Genomic DNA, 18,574 nt, shown 5'->3' on the forward strand with positions numbered 1-18,574 from the left:
TTTCTGTTTCTCTTTTACAGCTACATGACCGAATGAATGCTCCGTCGTCAACATGCTGATCCTTCACTGCCTTCATCCAACCGTAAAGACAGTCATTTACATGCTGGACAAAAGAAATAAACTTATACAATGTGTGCAGATTGAAATATAATCCTGTAAACTGATATTTCCTCATTCAATTTTATATTTCACGTCAGTCGTAACAACCTAATAGATTTATTAAGCCAGAAAATGGGAGGGTGGGGGAGGATTTACATACCAATTCAATCTCCCAATACTAATACAGTAGTTTACTTGAAATGTGAAAGAGCAATTTTGCCTCATGGTGAATTTGTGCTGTGTTTTTGTGCTGTTAATCCAGACCGTGATTCAAGGTACAAAAATACTGTAATGTTATGATTATTTTTAAAACCCAGCCCAGTCTGATGTGGCATTACTGGAGTTTAGCCAGCCAGCTGATTGCATTAGACATTGTGTTCTGCTTTTAGAGTGCTAAATTTAGACCGACATTAAGAATGGAAACGTATTAGTGTCGTGCAAAACAATATTATTTTATCCCACAATGAGTTAAATCATTACTTGCTGATTCAAGTGGGAGATTGAATCTGGATGGAATTGTTTAAGGACAAGTTTTAATTCCACTTCCATCAGAACCTGCTTAGTAGATTTCATCCCTCCACCCCAACTTTCTGGCTTAATAAGTCTATTGTGTGCTGGGATATGCTTTTGTTAAAACTATTACAATATAACCTTCGTCATGGGAAAGTGTTTGCATGTCAGATCCGAGCTCTTTGCCTGAACACGAGCTTTGCTGATGCTAAAAACATTTGTCCATTCAAAGTCAACAGCTGCAGAGTGAATTTGGTCCCAGTGAGCGCTTCCAAAATAAACATGCATACAGGGTCCGGATTAGGAGACTGTGATATTCATACAACTAATACTCTTTTTCTTTGTATGGAATAATCTTCCGATCTTTGCAATGGTTTGGTAAGTTACAATAACACGCGTCGAGATGCAGAAATGATGCCATTTAATGACATTTAGTCTTTAAAATCAAGTCATATATTTACATTTTTACAGATATGGATGATGTTTGAAAACATTAACAAGGCAAAGTTGGTTTTACATTTAAAAATGACAAAGTACAACCACAACAACAGCAGAAACTCTCAACACTATTAGCTCTAGTAATCATTTAAATAATAGTAATTATAATACAGTGCAAATGTCCAGGTCATTCTCAATGCAGAAAGCCTAAAGGTCCTGTGATGTGCTTTTTTTTATTCGAAATTTGACCAAATCTCGACAGAAACACAATGCAGGAGATATATTGAATAAGGGGAGGAGCTACTATAAATAATAGCCCCTCCCCTTTATTTAAAACAGCCAATAGTTTTTCGTTTTTATCACAGCTTTGCCAGTAAAAGTGCTTGAGCTCAGGCTAATCAAACGAGAAGCATTTTAAAGAGGATGGGGCATGTCAGTTACTATCGAACAGGAGTTCTCAATCTTGGTCCTGGAGGTCTGGTGTCCTGCAGATTTTAGCTCCAACCCCAATCAGACACACCTGGGCTAGCTAATCAAGCTCTTACTAGGCCAGGTGTGTCTAAACTCAGTCCTGGAGAGCCGGTGTCCTGCAGATTTTAGCTCCAACTTGCCTCAACACACCTGCAAAGATGTTTCTAGAGAGCCTAGGCCAGGGATGTCCAGACTGGAGGGCCGGTGTCCTGCAAAGTTTAGTTCCAACCCCAATCAGACACTCCTGGGCTAGCTAATCAAGCTCTCACTAGGCATTCTAGAAACATTCTTGTAGGTGTGTTGGAGCTAAAATCTGTAGGTCGCCGGCCCTCCAGGACTAAGTTTGGACACCCCTGGCCTAGTAAGAGCTTGATTAGCTGTGTCTAATTGGGGTTGGAACTAAACTTTGCAGGCCATCAGCCCTCTCGAACCGAGTTTATGCACCCCTATACTAGGCTTTCTAGAAACACCCTTGCAGATTTGTTGAGGAAAGTTGGAGCTAAAATCTGCAGGACATCAGATCTCCAGGACCAAGTTTGAGATTCCCTTCTATAGAGCATTTGATTGGTCGAGATTTGATGAGAAACTGAAGTATGAGTTGATTTGGATTGTTTATGCATTTAGGCGGAAGTGTCCAATCATTGGATATTTATACAAGGTTTACATCTTTTAAATGTGCATTCCGTCACTGTTTTAGGGCACACTAGCTCATAGATATCCTCAAAACTTACTCAGGATTAATTTCACTGGACCTTTAAATGTAAAACATGCACTTGCTGTGATCAGTGCACATTTACATGATTGGCTTTAAAACCCAAAACACCTGCTCTAATCAATTGTTTTAAGCCTTGGTGTAATTCTGAGGAAAGCACATGGTATTCACAGATGTCGTATTGAACCAGGAGTGTCACCTTGCTGTTTGATCCTACAGCCTGGTTACTGAAGATATTTAGGAACCTCCACCTGCAATGAAATAAAAGGTCAGATCCTCCAATTTGTCTATAGTGCAACCAGCTATTATGAATCAGATTATTCAGACCTTGCTAAAATGCTGCCACAAAATAGCATTTAGCTTTTGTTTTGTTTACTTGTACAAAGTTATTATTAGTAAGTTCAGTCTACTTGAACTCTTTTTCATTTTCCACAACACCAGAAGGCCTTATCGGGATGGCCTCTATTTATAGCAGCATTAAGTGTGAGGAATCTTTGAGGTCAGGATCCCTTGTCTGAGGGTAACGCTGAATTTTCCACTGCACCGAATGAATCGAACATCTAGCTGAGTTTTATTTTCTGTATCTGCATCTATTCTAATGTTATGGAGATTAAAGTGTTTAAAGAATACATCCGATAAAGATTTGTGACACAAAGGTGTGGCAAAAACAACAGGAATGCCATGAAATCTTACAAGTTCCCTGGGCTTAAAGAGACTGCATACCTTTGATAGATTCAAGACCTTTGGCATAATTGCTCAATGCAAACATCTTTTCAGTTGCACATGGTTTTGCTTTCTCTTTTTAAAGTCTACATGAACCGGAAATTTCTAGTTTTAAACATATGAACATTTCAGTTTGTTGATGTATTTCCAAATTACATGAAATATTGAGTAGGGGGTGGCCTTTTTTTTGCGCTCCTCCTTTCATCTTTTAAAGGTTTTAACTAATGGTTAGAAGTGTGGCAAAGCTTATTTCATTATAACAAACTTTTTTATTGATTGGCATGGATTAATTGTTCACCTTAGGAAGTACAATGCGCGCTAGCAAAATAGATATTACGCTTTTTTATTTAATTTAGCCTTTAACCCCATCTAAATAGCATAAAAACATTGACAGGAATATCTGTGGCTCTGTTCCAAACAAAGACAGTATAAGCTATCTTTTTTCCAGCCTCAAAGAAACCATCGCATGAATCTGATCCCACTGGATCCATTAATATATGTACCCAATGTATATTAACTGTTTGCATTAGCTTAGCAACATACTAATCCTAACCTAATTGAAATCAACAGTGATTCTCAGATGTATAGGTGTGGTGTATCAACAGTGTGGTAGATGTATAGGTCGCTGTCTTTATTAAGATTTACAAGTAAGTCATTTAAGACTTCATTTCAAGCAAGAAGTCACTAGATGACAAGAAAGTTGACTGTTTCAGAACAGAGCCTGACAGATTTTGTGATACTCACCCTTCTGAGATTTCTGACGCTGCTGCCTCTGATGGCGGCCATGAGTTCATCATGAGCACAGCGCTGAGGTGTGGATGGTCTGGAGTTTTCTCTGTCATTGATGGGTCTCAAAGCGTTCTTAAGTTCCTTTAATATGCTGTCCGTCTCTGTTTGATTTGGAGGCCTCTTTTTGCCCTTTTTGGATTTGGATTTGGTGGGACCATGTTGCTGTTTCTTGGAAGTCTCCTCTTGCCTTTTGATCACCTCAGCAATCATTCTGGAGGGAGGTTTATTTTCTGAGAGGGAGGCTTTTGGGGGTGGAGGAGGAGGAGGTGGTGGAGGTGGTGGTGGTGGTGGAGGAGCAGGGGGAGCATTTTTCTTGGCCATGTCAACATGTGGTAGCTTTGGAGATGACCATGGCGAACTCCGAGGCGAGCTGTGAGGAGAAGAAGTGCTCGTGCTCTTCTGAAGAGCAACAGTTCTTGGATTTGTGGGTGTTGCTGTACCTCCATTCTGCAGACGCAGCTCTTGCATTCTCTTCTGTCTCTGGAGGTCTTGATTGCGGGTGAGAAGGGTTGTCATGCTTATACGTGGGCCTGGAAGGTCGAACTGGTAGCCCAACTTTATTAGCGTGGTATTTTCCCTTAGTAACTTTACAATCTCCATCTCCACCTGACCTCCACATATGTGCCTTTGATTGTGAAATCGCATTTCTGTCAGAGTATTGTTTTGGGTGATCGCTTGCACCAGAGCCAGAATACCTTTACCTGTGATAAAGTTGGACTCGATGTTAAGGTTTGTGATGTTTCGGTTTTCTCTCAGCATCTTGGCAATGGCAAAAGCCACCTGGTCATCAGCATGAGTGTTGGCAAGGCTGAAGACGCGTACCTGTGCGTTAGAGCGTAAGGCTTCTGCAAATCGGATAAGAGTGTCTTGGGAGATGTTGTCAATGTTGTTGAGGTTGACCTCTGTGGTTTCTGGGTCATTGTTGAGGACCTTTTCCAGTACCTCATCAGCCACCGTGGGGTTTCCTGAAGTGCGACCAGGCTCCTGACTCTGGGCTTTTGGTTCACCTATCTGCCTTTGATTGGATTGACTATTTGAGGACCAACAATGCTGCGGTTGAGTGTTACACTCCATTGAGTGTCCCATTTTAGGATGGTTGTCGATTTCTTTTTGTTCTTCTTGTTCTTCCTTGTCATCTTCTTCCTCTTCTTCTTCTTCCTCCTCTTCCTCTGTCACTGGTTCATCTGCTTCACTTTCCTCTTCCTCTTCTCGGTCTTCTTCAGCTTCTCTATATTTCTCTGTGTCTTTCTCACTTTCTTCAACCTCATCTTTTTCATCCCCAGAGTCTTCAGTGTCACTCTCTGTAACACATTCCTCCTCTTCTCTGCTGTCTTTGTCTTTCTGTAATTGATATGGTCAATGTTAGAAAACGTTCATGCATTGGTCCTTGTGTATCTAGTGACACCCTCAGAAGTGTATTTAACTTTGAATTCGTATTGCTTTTAAAACACATCACATATTTTAGCAAGTGGCAATTCTACAGAATAAATAGCTATTCAATAGATGAAATTTAAATCCTCACGTAAAGCATCTGCTTTTCTTAACTTCAAACCATAAACGATAAAGGTATAACAGCACAGACCCTTAAACGGACACATTTCTACAGTACTTTATTTACCCCTAACCCCAATCTCTGTCTTGGGGGGTCACTGTCCCACAAACCTGAATTCAAACTTGCCTCAACACATCTGTTTGAAAGTTTCTTGTATTGCCAGTAAGACCTTGCTTCGTTGTTTCAGGTGTGTTTAATTATATAACGGTTATAATATGCATGATAGTGGACCTCCAAGAACAGTATTTGTCTGTAAGCGTAGGCTACATACTACTACTCAAATGTATTGAGTACAAAGGTATCCACTGAAAGCATACCTTTCCATTGACAATCTTTTAAAACAATCAAGGTACTGTTTTTTTCTGACACCATTGGAAGTGTTTAAGATTGTTAGCACTGACCTCTCCTGGGCTTGTAGATCCAATCCTTTCCTCCTCCAGCAGTTTTCGCGTCTCATTTTCCCAGTATTTCATCAGAGCTTCCCTACTGAATGTACCGGTGGGAGTCTTGGCGGTCTGATCTCTTTGCCGCAATCCGATAGGGAGATTGTCATCTGGGTCAATATCAGCCAACTCCTTCTCCAGCTCCTGGAGCTCCTCGGCTGTGAGTGAAGCCAACAGCTCATCTTCATCCAAATCCTCGTACTTACTGAGTTCCCGACGGTAGCCGAATGTACTCATGGCCTCTTGGTAGTCTTGGTTTTGTCTCAGCGTTGGTGCATCAGATGTTTTGAGCGTTCTGGGATCCTTCGAGTGGTTCAAGTGAGAGTGAGTGCTCATCTGCTGTGGTGGGCAGCTGGAGGGGTCTTAAGAGCGGGATCAGAGAGACGTGGTACAAAGCCCCAGCCTATGATGCCGTTGCTTTTTTGGGAGGCAGGAGTCAATCAGAAAGAGCTGCAAAAAGCATGTGAGCTCACAACATGGCCACAGCGAGGCCTGTCAATGAGTGCTGACTGCATTGTTCATGTCCAAAATAAGCAGATAGACTTAGAGAGAGATGGTCATATCCTTATAATAGTAAGTTGCAGCAAGAAGGTAAAGACTTAGATACAAAAAGGAGTTGCTTTAACATTAAAGGTACATCAAGGGAATCTTTGGTTCATTTTAGCTGTTTAGAATCGGACAACCTAGAAAGGCTTTAAGCGCTTTTAGTTTTCATATGTGCCAAAAATACCACCTAGAGCTGAAGTATTATACGTCAGAAGCTAATAGCGAGGGGCAGATTATCCCTGGAACTGTTATCAGCCTGAACCATTGTGAGGATTTTCAAAAATCCTCTTTTCTCTTTGCCTTTTACCAGTTTTGTCTCGCTTTTGATGTCATCGTGGGGATTAAATTTTGCTTTATTATTGCTTTTGTCAAAGCAGACACCATACATCCTTGCTTAAAAGGGAGAAGAGAGGCTAAAGGTTAATATGGTTTAGATATGAATGGATTTTGAAGGCCGTACGCTTTCAGATCAGGCTGTGTGTAATGATCAGATTTGGACTGAGTGTGAATGGTCAGATAAGCTATTTGTTGACTTATAGGATCCAAACAACCACAAAGGGCTAGATCTGTGTTTATGACAGGAACATAATGTCCGTTGCATCTCTGGAGTCGCCGACTGGCGTTGACAGTGCAGGAATGTTGTTGCTCAGATAACAAGGGTCTCTAGCAACACGAGCTTCTGCAAAGTCTTTATATTACTTAAACAAGTATGTATTGTGGGATCCTCCCATCCTTGCCGACTCCCCCAAAAGTAAATAATTAGAAATATAAAGTTGATAAATATTTTTATAAAAACTATTTTATTGTGAAATATTTCTATATTATGTATTTTATTTTTGCTTTATAGCCTAGATATGATCTTAATAAAAAAAAATTTCACTTTATTGAACAAATGAACACTGTAGTAATTTTTTCCACAAAAAAATAATAAAATAGGAATAATCTTCATATAAATCAATGTATCTAGTATTCACCCATTCGACCATAAACATCATATTCCTTGTAGAGCAGGAAATTCTTCAATGCAGGGGGGAAAGGAACAGTGCTCATGAACTCCGGGTCATTCAGTCTTTTCAGTGTCATATGTCTTCTTATAACCAGTCTGGCCTGGTGTTTCAGAGAGCGAGGATTCCCTAGTGCCAAACAGACATGTAAATCATTATTCGATATATTTGAAAGATGTGAATTGCAAACAGAAGTGTCTTACTGAGGATGTCACAGATGTCAGGCCATTCCTCTTGTCTTTCCATTATGCGTTGCAGTTTAGAGCAAATGTGCGCTTGACTCACGTAATCCAGGAGTATTTGCACCACTCTCCCTGCCAAGTGTGCCATCCATGACACACTAATAAACTCACAAAACTAAAAAAAACACACAGAGATCAGAGTGCACAATTAGGCCCCAAAAAATATAGATGTGGAATATTTAGGAGAATTGGGAAATCATGTGTGGTGCATTTGTATTGTCTGCACGGATCACAATTAAACAAGTGAAGTTTATTTCTAAACTAATTTCGAGAGGGTGACCTGCTTATGATTGCTTGTGGCCGGCCCCGCATTATCTAGTTTATCATTCACCAATCAGACGATTCCTAAGGCACTATAAATACCCTAAGTTCCATGTCACAGTCATCTTGGTTTTGAAGAATCCCCCCTTCCACCCCTACTCCTCTTCCGTTCCTAGATGGGTGGCATGGTGGCACAGTGGTTAGCACTGTTGCTTCACAACAAGAAGGTTTCTGATTCTAATCAATACCAAGCCAGCCGACGTTTCTGTGCAGAGTTTACACGTTCTCCCCATGCTCATGTGGGTTTCCCCCCCGCCCCCCGGTATCTTCCCACCCTTCAAAAACATGCAACTTAAGTTAATTGACTAATCCAAATCGGCACCATAGGCATGCACCTAGTAGGTAGCTATCCCTTAAGAGCAATCACTATCTGTTCATTAGCAACTACAGCAGGGGAGTTCTTGAGTTCAATCTGAGCCTAAACTCCCCTCTCGCCTTGCAACAGGAGGGAGCCCCGGGCTCGAGGATCTTATAAGCTCAGGACTCTCTCCCGGGACAGCATGCCAAACAAGCTTGGCACAGCAGGCGTTCGTTTGGCACTGGCATAACGGGGCCAAACATGGCCTGGGTTTTGCAGACATAGCACCATCTTCAAAGCAGCACACAAGACATGGGCCAGATACCAAATGTAGTATTTGGACCAGATGTTAGGGGAAAAAAAATGTCCATAGCACACCTATAGTGAAATACTTCATGGGTTTATCAAACTCATTGCAGATGTGACTCACCAACATATCGGGCCCAGTTCAGGCCCAGTTATTAACTTGACTGAGACTTGGTCCAGATATGGTTCCTGTTTGCCCCTTGTGTGGAAGCCAGACTTGGCCAAACCTTGTAACGTAATTCACTGTGGCATGTGGGCCAAGCAAAAGCTGATTGTGTGGGCCAGATCTGAGCCAGACAAATTTTGCTATGTGGGTAGGGTTATTTACAGCAATATATGATTGGAGAACCATGTGATAGTTAATGTGGGTCCAGCTGTGGTCAATCAAAAGCACATGATTATCTGAAACTAGTTAATAAGTAAACTTCACCTAGTAACTGCTTTGTGACCCCAAACAGTGCTGACTTTGACTTTACCAAGATTGAACTGTAACCTTGTGTTGCATTATTTATTGCATTCCTCTAGTGACTAATTGCATTGATGAATATAAACCAAGATGTTAGTGAATAAGACGCACATTTTAGTGCATAGTGATGCTTACAGTGACTTTATCCGGAGTGCTCTTGTTTTGGTACGACTGGTTATGAAATTCTGACCATGTGTACGTCTTTACACTGTTGTCATGGTAACACTCGAAACAGCTTTCTGCATGGTATCCGTTGTTGAGGAGCAGGCGCAGCATCATCTCATCTTTGAAGCAGTATTGCAGCGCTGTAGGAAATAAAGTGTCACTGACGACGGAAAAGATGCAGTTGACGTCTGCACCGTGCGCAAGAAGCAGCCGCACCAACTCATACTTCTCAGCTCTGACCGCCACCAGGAGGCAGCGCAGCGGGTCCAAATCCGGCTTCGCTCCCGCTTTCAGAAGCATCTCTGTGCAGGTCACGTCTCCATTGCAGACGGCAAAGTAGAGCGGGGTTTTCCTCATGTCTCCATAGTTTTCGGAAATATGACAGCCCAGTATTGGATTGACATCAAAACCTTTTTCAATGAGAAGTTCGAGGCACTGTGCTTGACCTCCGTCTGCCGCAGAATGAACCGGACTCATCCCGGAAAGCCGGATGGCCCTTTTTGTGGTGATGGGAATTAATGTCTTCAGAGCTCTGGAGGTTTAAAAAGAGACACAAAGATTTGTAATATGGTTGGGAAGTGTGTTAAGGTTGATCATAGCTCCATTCCAGTCCAATTTTTAATGCAATTATGGTCAAATGAATCAAACCTCTGAATCGGTAAGAGAAACATACAAAAGGTGCAGAGCTGGGGGTCGTGAGGACCAGAACTGAGATCTGCTGTACTATAGAATGGTGTGTTTTCCAAAACCATCATGAGCTCAGTGTTTATAGTTTAGAGATTTGGTTTATCCCAAATACACCATCACATCATTGATGTACATCATTGAGTACATCCCACAAGTGTTCACTATGGGTGGAACATGTAAATGGGTTTAAATGGAATGCCCTAAACCAGGGGTCACCAATCTCATTCCTGGAGGTCCGGTGCCCTGCAGGGTTCAGCTTCAACTTTCCTCAACACACCTGCCTGGGTGTTTCAAGTATACCTAGTAAGACCTTGATTAGCTTGTTCAGGTGTGTTTGATAAGGGTTGGAGCTCAAATCTGCAGGACACCGGCCCTCCAGGAACAAGTTTGGTGACCCCTGCCCTAAACCCTTGAGCCCTAGGGAACTATACTGTAGTGGTGTGACAATGGCATTGCATTCCGGGACATGTAAGTGTTGGAGTAGACATATAAAGCCTAATCCCTCTCTTGTTCAACATTGAGGCAGCGGGGATTCCCTAAAGGCAAGGACATTCCATGATTGCAAATGGAGTGGAACGCAGCCTTGGTGTGCACTTGCAAACTTCCTTTCCCCCCGTACCTTAGGAGGATTCCCCAACGCCATTTTGAAGTGCATTCCGCTTCATGAAGTGAACGAGGGAAGCTTACATAGATATACCCTCGATTTTTGTCTGCTTCATATGTTCACTCCATCACCTATATGTCCCAGAATGCAATATGGTTGTAACCTCACAACAGTGTAGTTCTCAAGTGCTCAGAGCTTTAGGGCGGGCATGTCCAAGCTCGGTCGTGGAGGGCCGGTGTCCTGCAAAGTTTAGTTCCAACCCCAATCAGACACACCTGGGCTAGCTAACCAAGCTCTTATAGGCTTTCTAGAAACATCCTTGCAGGTGTGTTGAAGGAAGTTGGAGCTAAAATATGCAGGACACCGGCCCTCCAGGACCCGCTTTAGGACACTCCATTGAAATCCATCCAGATGTACTATCAGTAGTAAACAGTTGTGTAACATAATCAAAGACGTAGGGAATCTGAGGGAATGAGACAAAGGGAAGTTAGCAAGTGCAGGACATAAAAAAATTGGACTGGAATGCATCCCTAGTGTGCTCTCACAGGTAGTGCCCTTCATAGGCGGCTCGGTGAATTGGAAGTTGATAGGCAAGACTGGCTACGTTGGGATTGGCACCATGTTGTAGGAGGAGACAAATACAGTCCAGGTTTCCACAACCTGCGGCGTCGTATAAAACACTGTCTCCGTTTGTAGCTTGTGCAGAGACGTCGCCCCCTATAGGTGAGGGAAAGAAAGAGGAATTGATTTTGAGTGTACTATAACGGCTTCCCACTCCACTTTTAGACGTGCACTCACTAACTTTCCTTCCCCAAGCACTTCCCCTCAGGAGAATCCCTGCCCCTTGTCAAATGGATGAGGGAAGTTCAGAAAGAACAATCAGTTTTGACAAAGGGAGCAAGTCTCCTTCATGTGTACACTCCAGCACTTATATGTCCCACAATAAGCCCTATATGCAAAGATCTGAATGCAACGGTGTAAGTAATCACTCTTCATTTTCATGTTTCAAGTTTTGTGCATTAATTGAGCTTTTTTTTGCCCTTCTTATGTGGAATTTGTGGGGTATTTTTGTTAATCTCGGTTGCATTATTGCCACCCTGACCTAAAGGTAACACATTATTTATTTAATTAAAAACATTGGTAACAATACTAACGCAGAGTTGAGTTGTTGTCGGACTTTGCATGCATCTGACTGACCATGTTGAATGAGGACGGTCAGTATTTGCGGATGGCCGTATTCAGCTGCGATGCCCAGTGGTGTAACTCCATGGCCATCTCTGCCCATCACCTTCCCGCCGTGTCTCAGCAGCAGCATCAGGATGTCCACACAGCCCACTTTAGCCGCCTCATGAGTGGCCGTCCATTTCCTCAGACACACCTGCTCCACAGAGGCGCCTCCCATTATCAGTGCGTAAACCATATCATAGGAGTCCTTCCTCACAGCTGCAAAGGGAAATGCAGAGTAAGAATTTATTGCCCAATTTCACCGGCATAGACCACGCCAGACTTTGAACTAGATTTTATTTAATGGATGAAGGGGATGATAAGAGAACAGTGGGATGAAGAGTAATGGAAGCAAGAGGATAAACAGTTAACAGGTAGGTAGGTTGATCGTGCATCCTACAATGATGCCCAGAGGGGTTACCATCTCTGTAATGTTTTGGTAGAGTGATTGGACCCCCTGATTCAACCTGGGAGTAAAGAGAGGGTTATAGGATTGTTAATGGGAAGCAAGGAATTAGAGAAGGGAGGGTGGATTCGAAAGAACGAGAAGAACAATGCTAGAGGGCTGGTCTGCCTTAAATAAGTTTTAGGTAGGTGACTGGTTAAGGAGACAAAGTGAGCCGTGGTTTTTGCAGCTAAACCTTTGGTAACTTTTAGACGGTTAAAAAAGAACTTGCTGGTTGAATTAAAGTCAGAAATGTAGAATTGTATACTCAAAAGGTATTTTTGAGCTTGTGTGTGTGTGTGTGTGTGTGTGTGTATTTTATATATATATATATATATATATATATATATATATATATATATATATATATATATATATTTTATTTATTTATTTATTTATTTATTTTCTGTCTGTGAATTATATTTAAAAAATTACAGTTATTTAATTTCAATAGTTATTTATTGTAAATAAAGTTTATATTTATATGTAAAGTTTGAGTTTACTTTATACTGTAATTTGTAGAAGCTTATGACATATAATAAAACTATATGATATAAAATAAAATAATGATAATATTTATTAAATATTTATAAATTAAAAAAATATATATTTGAATGAATTTAAATTATAATAAAAATCCAATTTAATTTGACAGGTAGATCATTTTGCACTCACAAAACACATTTGTCCAATTTGTGGTTGCTAATTTTGTCATTTAAATACTTTGTTTTTTTATTAAAACAGAATAGATTATTGTGATCCATATTGTACTTAATTTTATTCAGTATTTCCTTTTTCCTTTTATGATTTATATTTTAAAACAGCACACATGCGAAAGTGAAATTGTCATTATAATATCTGTGTGATATCAGCCTAAACAGCTTGTTTTTGCAAGTGTCTTCAATGGCTCTATCATGTTGTTCTGTTGTAATACCCAGCAGAAGTGGCGTCTCATTCTTGCTGTTCATGTTGTGTGGAGATGCTCCATGTTGGAGAAGAACCTTCACGTTCTCCACATGTCCAGACTGACAAGCTAAAGTCAGAGGCGTTTCTCCATCAGATGTCGTCTCCTCCATAGTCAGATCATAGCACGCTGTTCAGGAAAAAAGCAGTACATATAATGTTTATGAAATATAGTTGAAGGCAAAATGATTTGCCCTCCAGTTAATATATATATATATATATATATATATATATATATATATATATATATATATATATATATATATATATATATAGTTTTTATTTTTTTTTCCAAATATTTCCCAAATGATGTTTAACAGAGCAAGAATTTTTTTACAGTATTTCCTATAATATATTTTCTTCTGGAGAAAGTCTTATTTGTTTTATTTCTGCTAGAATAAAACCAGTTTTTAATTTTTTAAAAGCCATTTTTTGTCAATTTTATAAGCCCCTTTAAGCTATTTTTTTTATTGTCTTCAAAACAAACCTAATTACCCTAACTTGCCTAACTAACCCAGTTAAGCCTTTAAATGTCACTTTAAGTTGAATACTAGTATGTAAAATATCTAGTCAAATAATATGTGCTGTTATCATGGCAAAGATAAAATAAATCAGTGAGTTATTAAAACTATTTTGTTCAGAAATGTATTGGAGAAATATTTTATTTGTTAAACAGAAATGGGGGGGGGGGGTGATTATCAGGGGGGGGGGTGTGCTAATAATTCAGGAGAGCTAATAATACTGACTTCAACTGTATACTGTCGAATGCATATGAAATATATGTTGTCTGCTCACCCAGTAGCACAATATCCAGCACACAGGAATCAGGCTGAACACACGCTCTGTGCATCGGCAGCAAACCTCTGCTGTCTCTTTCCTTATAGGCTTCACTGCATTTGTGCATTTTCCTTAAAGCAAACGTGTCTCCTGGAAGATATCACACAATATGCAGTCATCGGTATCAAATATCTGACATGTGATATTTAATCATGCACACATGTATTTGAAGTATACCTTGATCTATAGCAGATAAAATCTTCAGGTTTTCATCACTGGCTGTTTCCAAAGCACTGCATGAAGGGAAAGTGGTATATGTGAACAGTGGAGCAAAGTAATGACTTAAATTTTTTAGGTATAGCTGCAGATATTCAATGTTAACCAGTTTTATTAATCTATCCACTTCAGAATCTCGCCAGAAGTAGTAAGTCATCCGGGTACTTCTCGCATACTGATGAATTCGGACATACTACTCGGCTTGCATACTGATTTTAGTGTACTATGAAATATGTGGTTTCAAACGCAGGCAGTGAGTTTTCACGGAAAAATTTGCTGATTCAAAAGAGTCAGTCTGAGCGAGTCTTTTGTTAAGGATTCACTGATTCAAACCATCGAGGCAAAGCGAGTTTTCAGGGGGGATTCACTGATTCAAAAGAGTCAGTCAGAGTGAGTCTTTAGCTAATGATGCACTGATTCAAACGGTCTGGGCAGAGTGATTTTTCAAAGAAAGATTCACTGATTCAAACGAGTCAATCAAATTGAGTCTTTAGTTAACAATACATTTATTTTAATGATACAGGCAGAGTGAGTCTTCAGTTAAAGATTCACTGATTGAAATGATCCAGCCAGAATGAGTCTTTAGTTGACAATTAACTGATTTTAATGATCCAGTCAGAGTGAGTCTTAAGTTAAAGATTCACTCATTTCAAATGATTGAGTCAGAGTGAGTCTTTAGTTAAATATTCACTGTTTCAAATGATCATTTGATTAAATGAGGTCAAATGAAATCAAATGAGTCTTTAGTTAATGAATCACTAATTCAAATGATCCAGTCAGAGTGAGTCTTTAGTTGACAATTGATTGATTTTAATGATCCAGTCAGGTTGAGTTTTTAGTTAAAGATTCATAAACAGTCACAGATTCAAAAGAGTCAATCAGATTAAATCTTTAGTAAACAATTCACTGATTTTCATGATCCAGTCAGAGTGAGTCTTTAGTTAAAGATTCACTAATTTCAAATGATTAGGTCAGAGTGAGTCTTCAGTTAAAGATTCACTAATTCAAATGATCCTTGGATCAAATGAGTCTTTAGTTAATGATTCACTAATTCAAATGATCCAGTCAGAGTGAGTCTTTAGTTAAGGATTCGTTAAGTCAAATGATCCAGTCAGAGTGAGTCTTTTGTTAAGGATTCATTAAGTCAAATGATCCAGTCAGAGTGAGTCTTTAGTTAAGGATTCATTGAGTCAAATGATCTAGTCAGAGTGAGTCTTTAGTTAAGGATTCATTGAGTGAAATGATCCAGTCAGAGTGAGTCTTTAGTTAAGGATTCATTAAGTCAAATGATCCAGTCAGAGTGAGTCTTTAGTTAAGGATTCATTAAGTCAAATGATCCAGTCAGAGTGAGTCTTTAGTTAAGGATTCATTAAGTCAAATGATCAAGTCAGAGTGAGTCTTTAGTTAAGGATTCATTAAGTCAAATGATCCAGTCAGAGTGAGTCTTTAGTGACCAATTGATTGATTTTAATGATCCAGTCAGATCTAGTCTTCAGTTAAAGATTCACCGGTTCACAAATATTGTTTTACTCATCTTTTAAATTATGGTTTATTTTATTTGCACTGGTTTTTGTTATTAATTTCAGATTTAGTAAAGCTACAAACATTTTGATTTTAATAAAGTCATGTATGATCATACTTTACATACTTAACTTATTATCTATAAAATACTGAGCATGGAAAATCTTTGTGCGTACCTTAGTGGTTCACTGAACACAGAGTAACCGCAAGCATCCTGGAGGCTCATCTGAATAGCATACTCAATGAGCTGATCTTCATCCATTTGCTCCATGTAGTCCATTGTGTTTCTGTAGATGTGCACATAAACAAAACTCTGATCTTCAGCCGTGCACTGTGGATTTGAAAACCAAAATAACTTCAGTGACTCTGTCTTAAAGATTTTTTGAAAACAGGTAAGCAGAAAAGTCTCGCACCGGGCACTTGCAGAACACAGACTGAGTTTGTTTTGCATGTCCTGAAGGATATATTTAGCCCTGACCTGCTTTCTCCAGACGCTTGGAGAATGTGGGTCACTTTGTCATGACTAGGCAAAAGGTTTTGAGTTCCCTCACGTGTAGCAGCCAAAACAACAAACACACACTGCATTTAGGTAGTAGGCCTACAGTCTTGAAGCCTAGAAAGAAGACATGAGCAACAATAAACCCGTATAATAACACAGGATCTGAATTAACAAGCTATAACGGTTTGTATTTATAAAAAAAAATTAAAGCTGCCCTCTGTAATTGTTGCTGATTTTACACCATGTCCTACATGCAAGGTCACAGCAGAACTGATTATGTGCTTTATTCAGTGTTAAATGCTACCAATGTGACTTTAAATGCCATTTTATGTGACATTGAGTGCTTCTTGTGTGTGTGTTTTTTAAATACATAGGCCTGGTATAAGTTTATATTGTAAAATTGTATTGCAAGATTGCATAAATGAATATTACTAAGCTTATTTGATTATATCTGCAGTACTGTAACTCATAACATTCACCACAGGGGAGTGTTTTAAGTTTACTATACTTGATCAATAATATCCAGCAGTGTAGTTCACAATAATGACCACAGGAGGGCGAAATATGTTTAAGTTTATTATATTTGATTAATAATATCCAGTTGTGTAATTCACAATAGTGACCACAGGAGGGCAAAATATGTTCAATTTATTAGACTTGCTCAATCTCCCGTTGTGTAATTCACAGTTATGACCACAGGAGGGCGAAATGTTTAAGTTTATTAGACTTGATCAATAATATCCAGCAGTGTAATTTACAATAATGACCACAGGAGGGCACATCACGTTTAAAATAAGATTGAGAGTGGTAAATTAATAATGTAATAGTTATTATTTTGATTGAAAGAATATACTTCTGTTTAAGTATAGTTAAAATGGTCATTTATTTTTTTAATATATATGTATATTTTTATAATGAATTTCTTTTTTATGTCGAGCCGAGATTCGAACCCTTTCCTAAACCATACAGATGGAAACGAGGCTTTGTACATTACAGCTTCTCAAATTGAGTGATTGTGAGCTGGTGTTCTTGTGGTGACAAGGTGGAATTTGAGAAAGAATTAAAGATGCATTTCATGGTTTTCCTTAAAATACATAGTCCTGGTGTGAGTTTATATTGTAAAAAATGTATTGCAGAATTTTATAAATGAATATTAAAGTGAAAGGAAACCCAATTGAAAATGAAATCAAATAAAAAATAAAAAAATAAAAAAAGGATTTGACTTTATTTGCAGTGTTGTAATTCACAACATTCACCACAAGAGGGTGACACATAAATTCGTTTACAATAATGACCACAGGAGGGCGAAATATGTTTAAGTTTATTAGATAAATAATATAAAGTTGTGTAATTCACAATAATGACCACAGGAGGGCGAAATATGTTTGTTTATTAGATCAATAATATAAAGTTGTGTAATTCACAATAATGACCACAGGAGGGCAAAATAGTCATTCATTCATTCATTTTCTTGTCGGCTTAGTCCCTTTTTTAATCCAGGGTCGCCACAGCAGAATGAATTGCCAACTTATCCAGCACGTTTTTACGCAGCGGATGCCCTTCCAGCCGCAACCCATCTCTGGCAAAGACGGGTGAAATATGTGTAAGTTGATTAGACTTGATCAATAATATCCAGCAGTGTAATTCACAAGAATGACCACAGGAGGGCGAGTTTTATTTTAATGACCGAGTGTTACCATTGTGGAGAACAATGCCTAAAACGGTCTGTTAGTTTGGTGCACATTTACTAACATGTTCAGCAGTGTATCATGAGTTTACTAATGTCTGTGTGCTTGCCTTTCAGCCCGAAGATTCAAGTTAGAGAAAAATCTGCATTGTAGGCATGTTTTCTTTTCTTATTTTCATCTGTTTGAACGACGATAAGAGGCACAAAACTTCAAATAATGAGAGCTTATGTCACAGACTCGATAGCTCAGTGTGCTGTGAGTTTGCCTATCATGCAGAAGGTCCAGGTTCAAGAATGATCTGGGTTCTAGGTGTACTTTTAACTGTTCTTGTTGGTTTGTACATCAATAAAAAGCACAACAACCCAAATAACTACAGACTTCATAGCTCTGTGGTCTGAGAGTTTGCCTTTCATCCAAAAGATCTTGGTTCGAGATATATCAAGGTTCTTGTTTGTTTCAACTGTTTTCATTGGTTTGTACATCGATAAAAAGCACAAAACACCTAAAAACCCTAACTAAGCGTTAATTGATGAAAGTGTAAATGATAGTTGATGTTTTCACACATTATTTGCTTAAGCAACATGTGATTTGTAATTAAAAGGGTTATGATTAGTTTTGTCTTTTTGTTTTGTGCTAATCGTGCTGTACACTAAGTGTTAAATATATTTTTCAGGAATTATTAGGATATTAATGTTATTTATTCTTTGAAATGACACTAGATTAGAGATTCCTAAAAATGTTATGACAGCACTGTCTGAGTCCCAAATGTTAAATGTTTGCTGTTTAGATAAACTATGGCGGTTCA

General features: G+C 39.1%; 2 protein-coding genes across 12 annotated transcripts in view; both read right to left on the reverse strand.

Moving 5' to 3' along the window:
• Positions 1–1,013: 1,013 nt before the first annotated feature.
• lmod2b (leiomodin 2 (cardiac) b) lies at positions 1,014–6,078 on the reverse strand. Its single transcript, XM_087247861.1, has 3 exons — positions 5,696–6,078; positions 3,698–5,083; positions 1,014–2,481 (listed from the first exon to the last, which is right to left on the reverse strand). Exons 1-3 carry the CDS (start codon positions 6,071–6,073, stop codon positions 2,455–2,457), a joined length of 1,791 nt encoding a protein of 596 aa, XP_087103987.1. The 5' UTR covers positions 6,074–6,078; the 3' UTR covers positions 1,014–2,454.
• Positions 6,079–7,064: 986 nt separating this feature from the next.
• The window catches only part of asb15b (ankyrin repeat and SOCS box containing 15b), a 32,455-nt gene continuing 20,945 nt past the window's right edge, over positions 7,065–18,574 (reverse strand). For 3 of the 11 annotated variants that reach the window (XM_087247509.1, XM_087247510.1, XM_087247508.1), the window contains 10 exons: positions 16,061–16,195; positions 15,759–15,869; positions 14,023–14,078; positions 13,804–13,935; positions 12,980–13,138; positions 11,574–11,819; positions 10,922–11,093; positions 9,056–9,617; positions 7,491–7,644; positions 7,065–7,416 (listed from right to left, as the gene is read on the reverse strand). In XM_087247509.1, coding sequence (XP_087103635.1) covers positions 7,247–7,416; positions 7,491–7,644; positions 9,056–9,617; positions 10,922–11,093; positions 11,574–11,819; positions 12,980–13,138; positions 13,804–13,935; positions 14,023–14,078; positions 15,759–15,869; positions 16,061–16,167 — 1,869 coding nt within the window. In that variant the 5' untranslated portion in view covers positions 16,168–16,195 and the 3' untranslated portion in view covers positions 7,065–7,246. Of the gene's footprint in view, positions 7,417–7,490; positions 7,645–9,055; positions 9,618–10,921; positions 11,094–11,573; positions 11,820–12,979; positions 13,139–13,803; positions 13,936–14,022; positions 14,079–15,758; positions 15,914–15,995; positions 16,196–18,574 lie in introns of those variants that run through there. The other 8 variants (XM_087247514.1, XM_087247516.1, XM_087247512.1 and 5 more) reach the window with 4 other exon arrangements.

This window comes from Danio rerio, chromosome 4, assembly GCF_052040795.2.
Source record: "Danio rerio strain M-AB ecotype USA chromosome 4, GRCz13ab, whole genome shotgun sequence".
Classification (NCBI taxonomy): domain Eukaryota; kingdom Metazoa; phylum Chordata; class Actinopteri; order Cypriniformes; family Danionidae; genus Danio; species Danio rerio.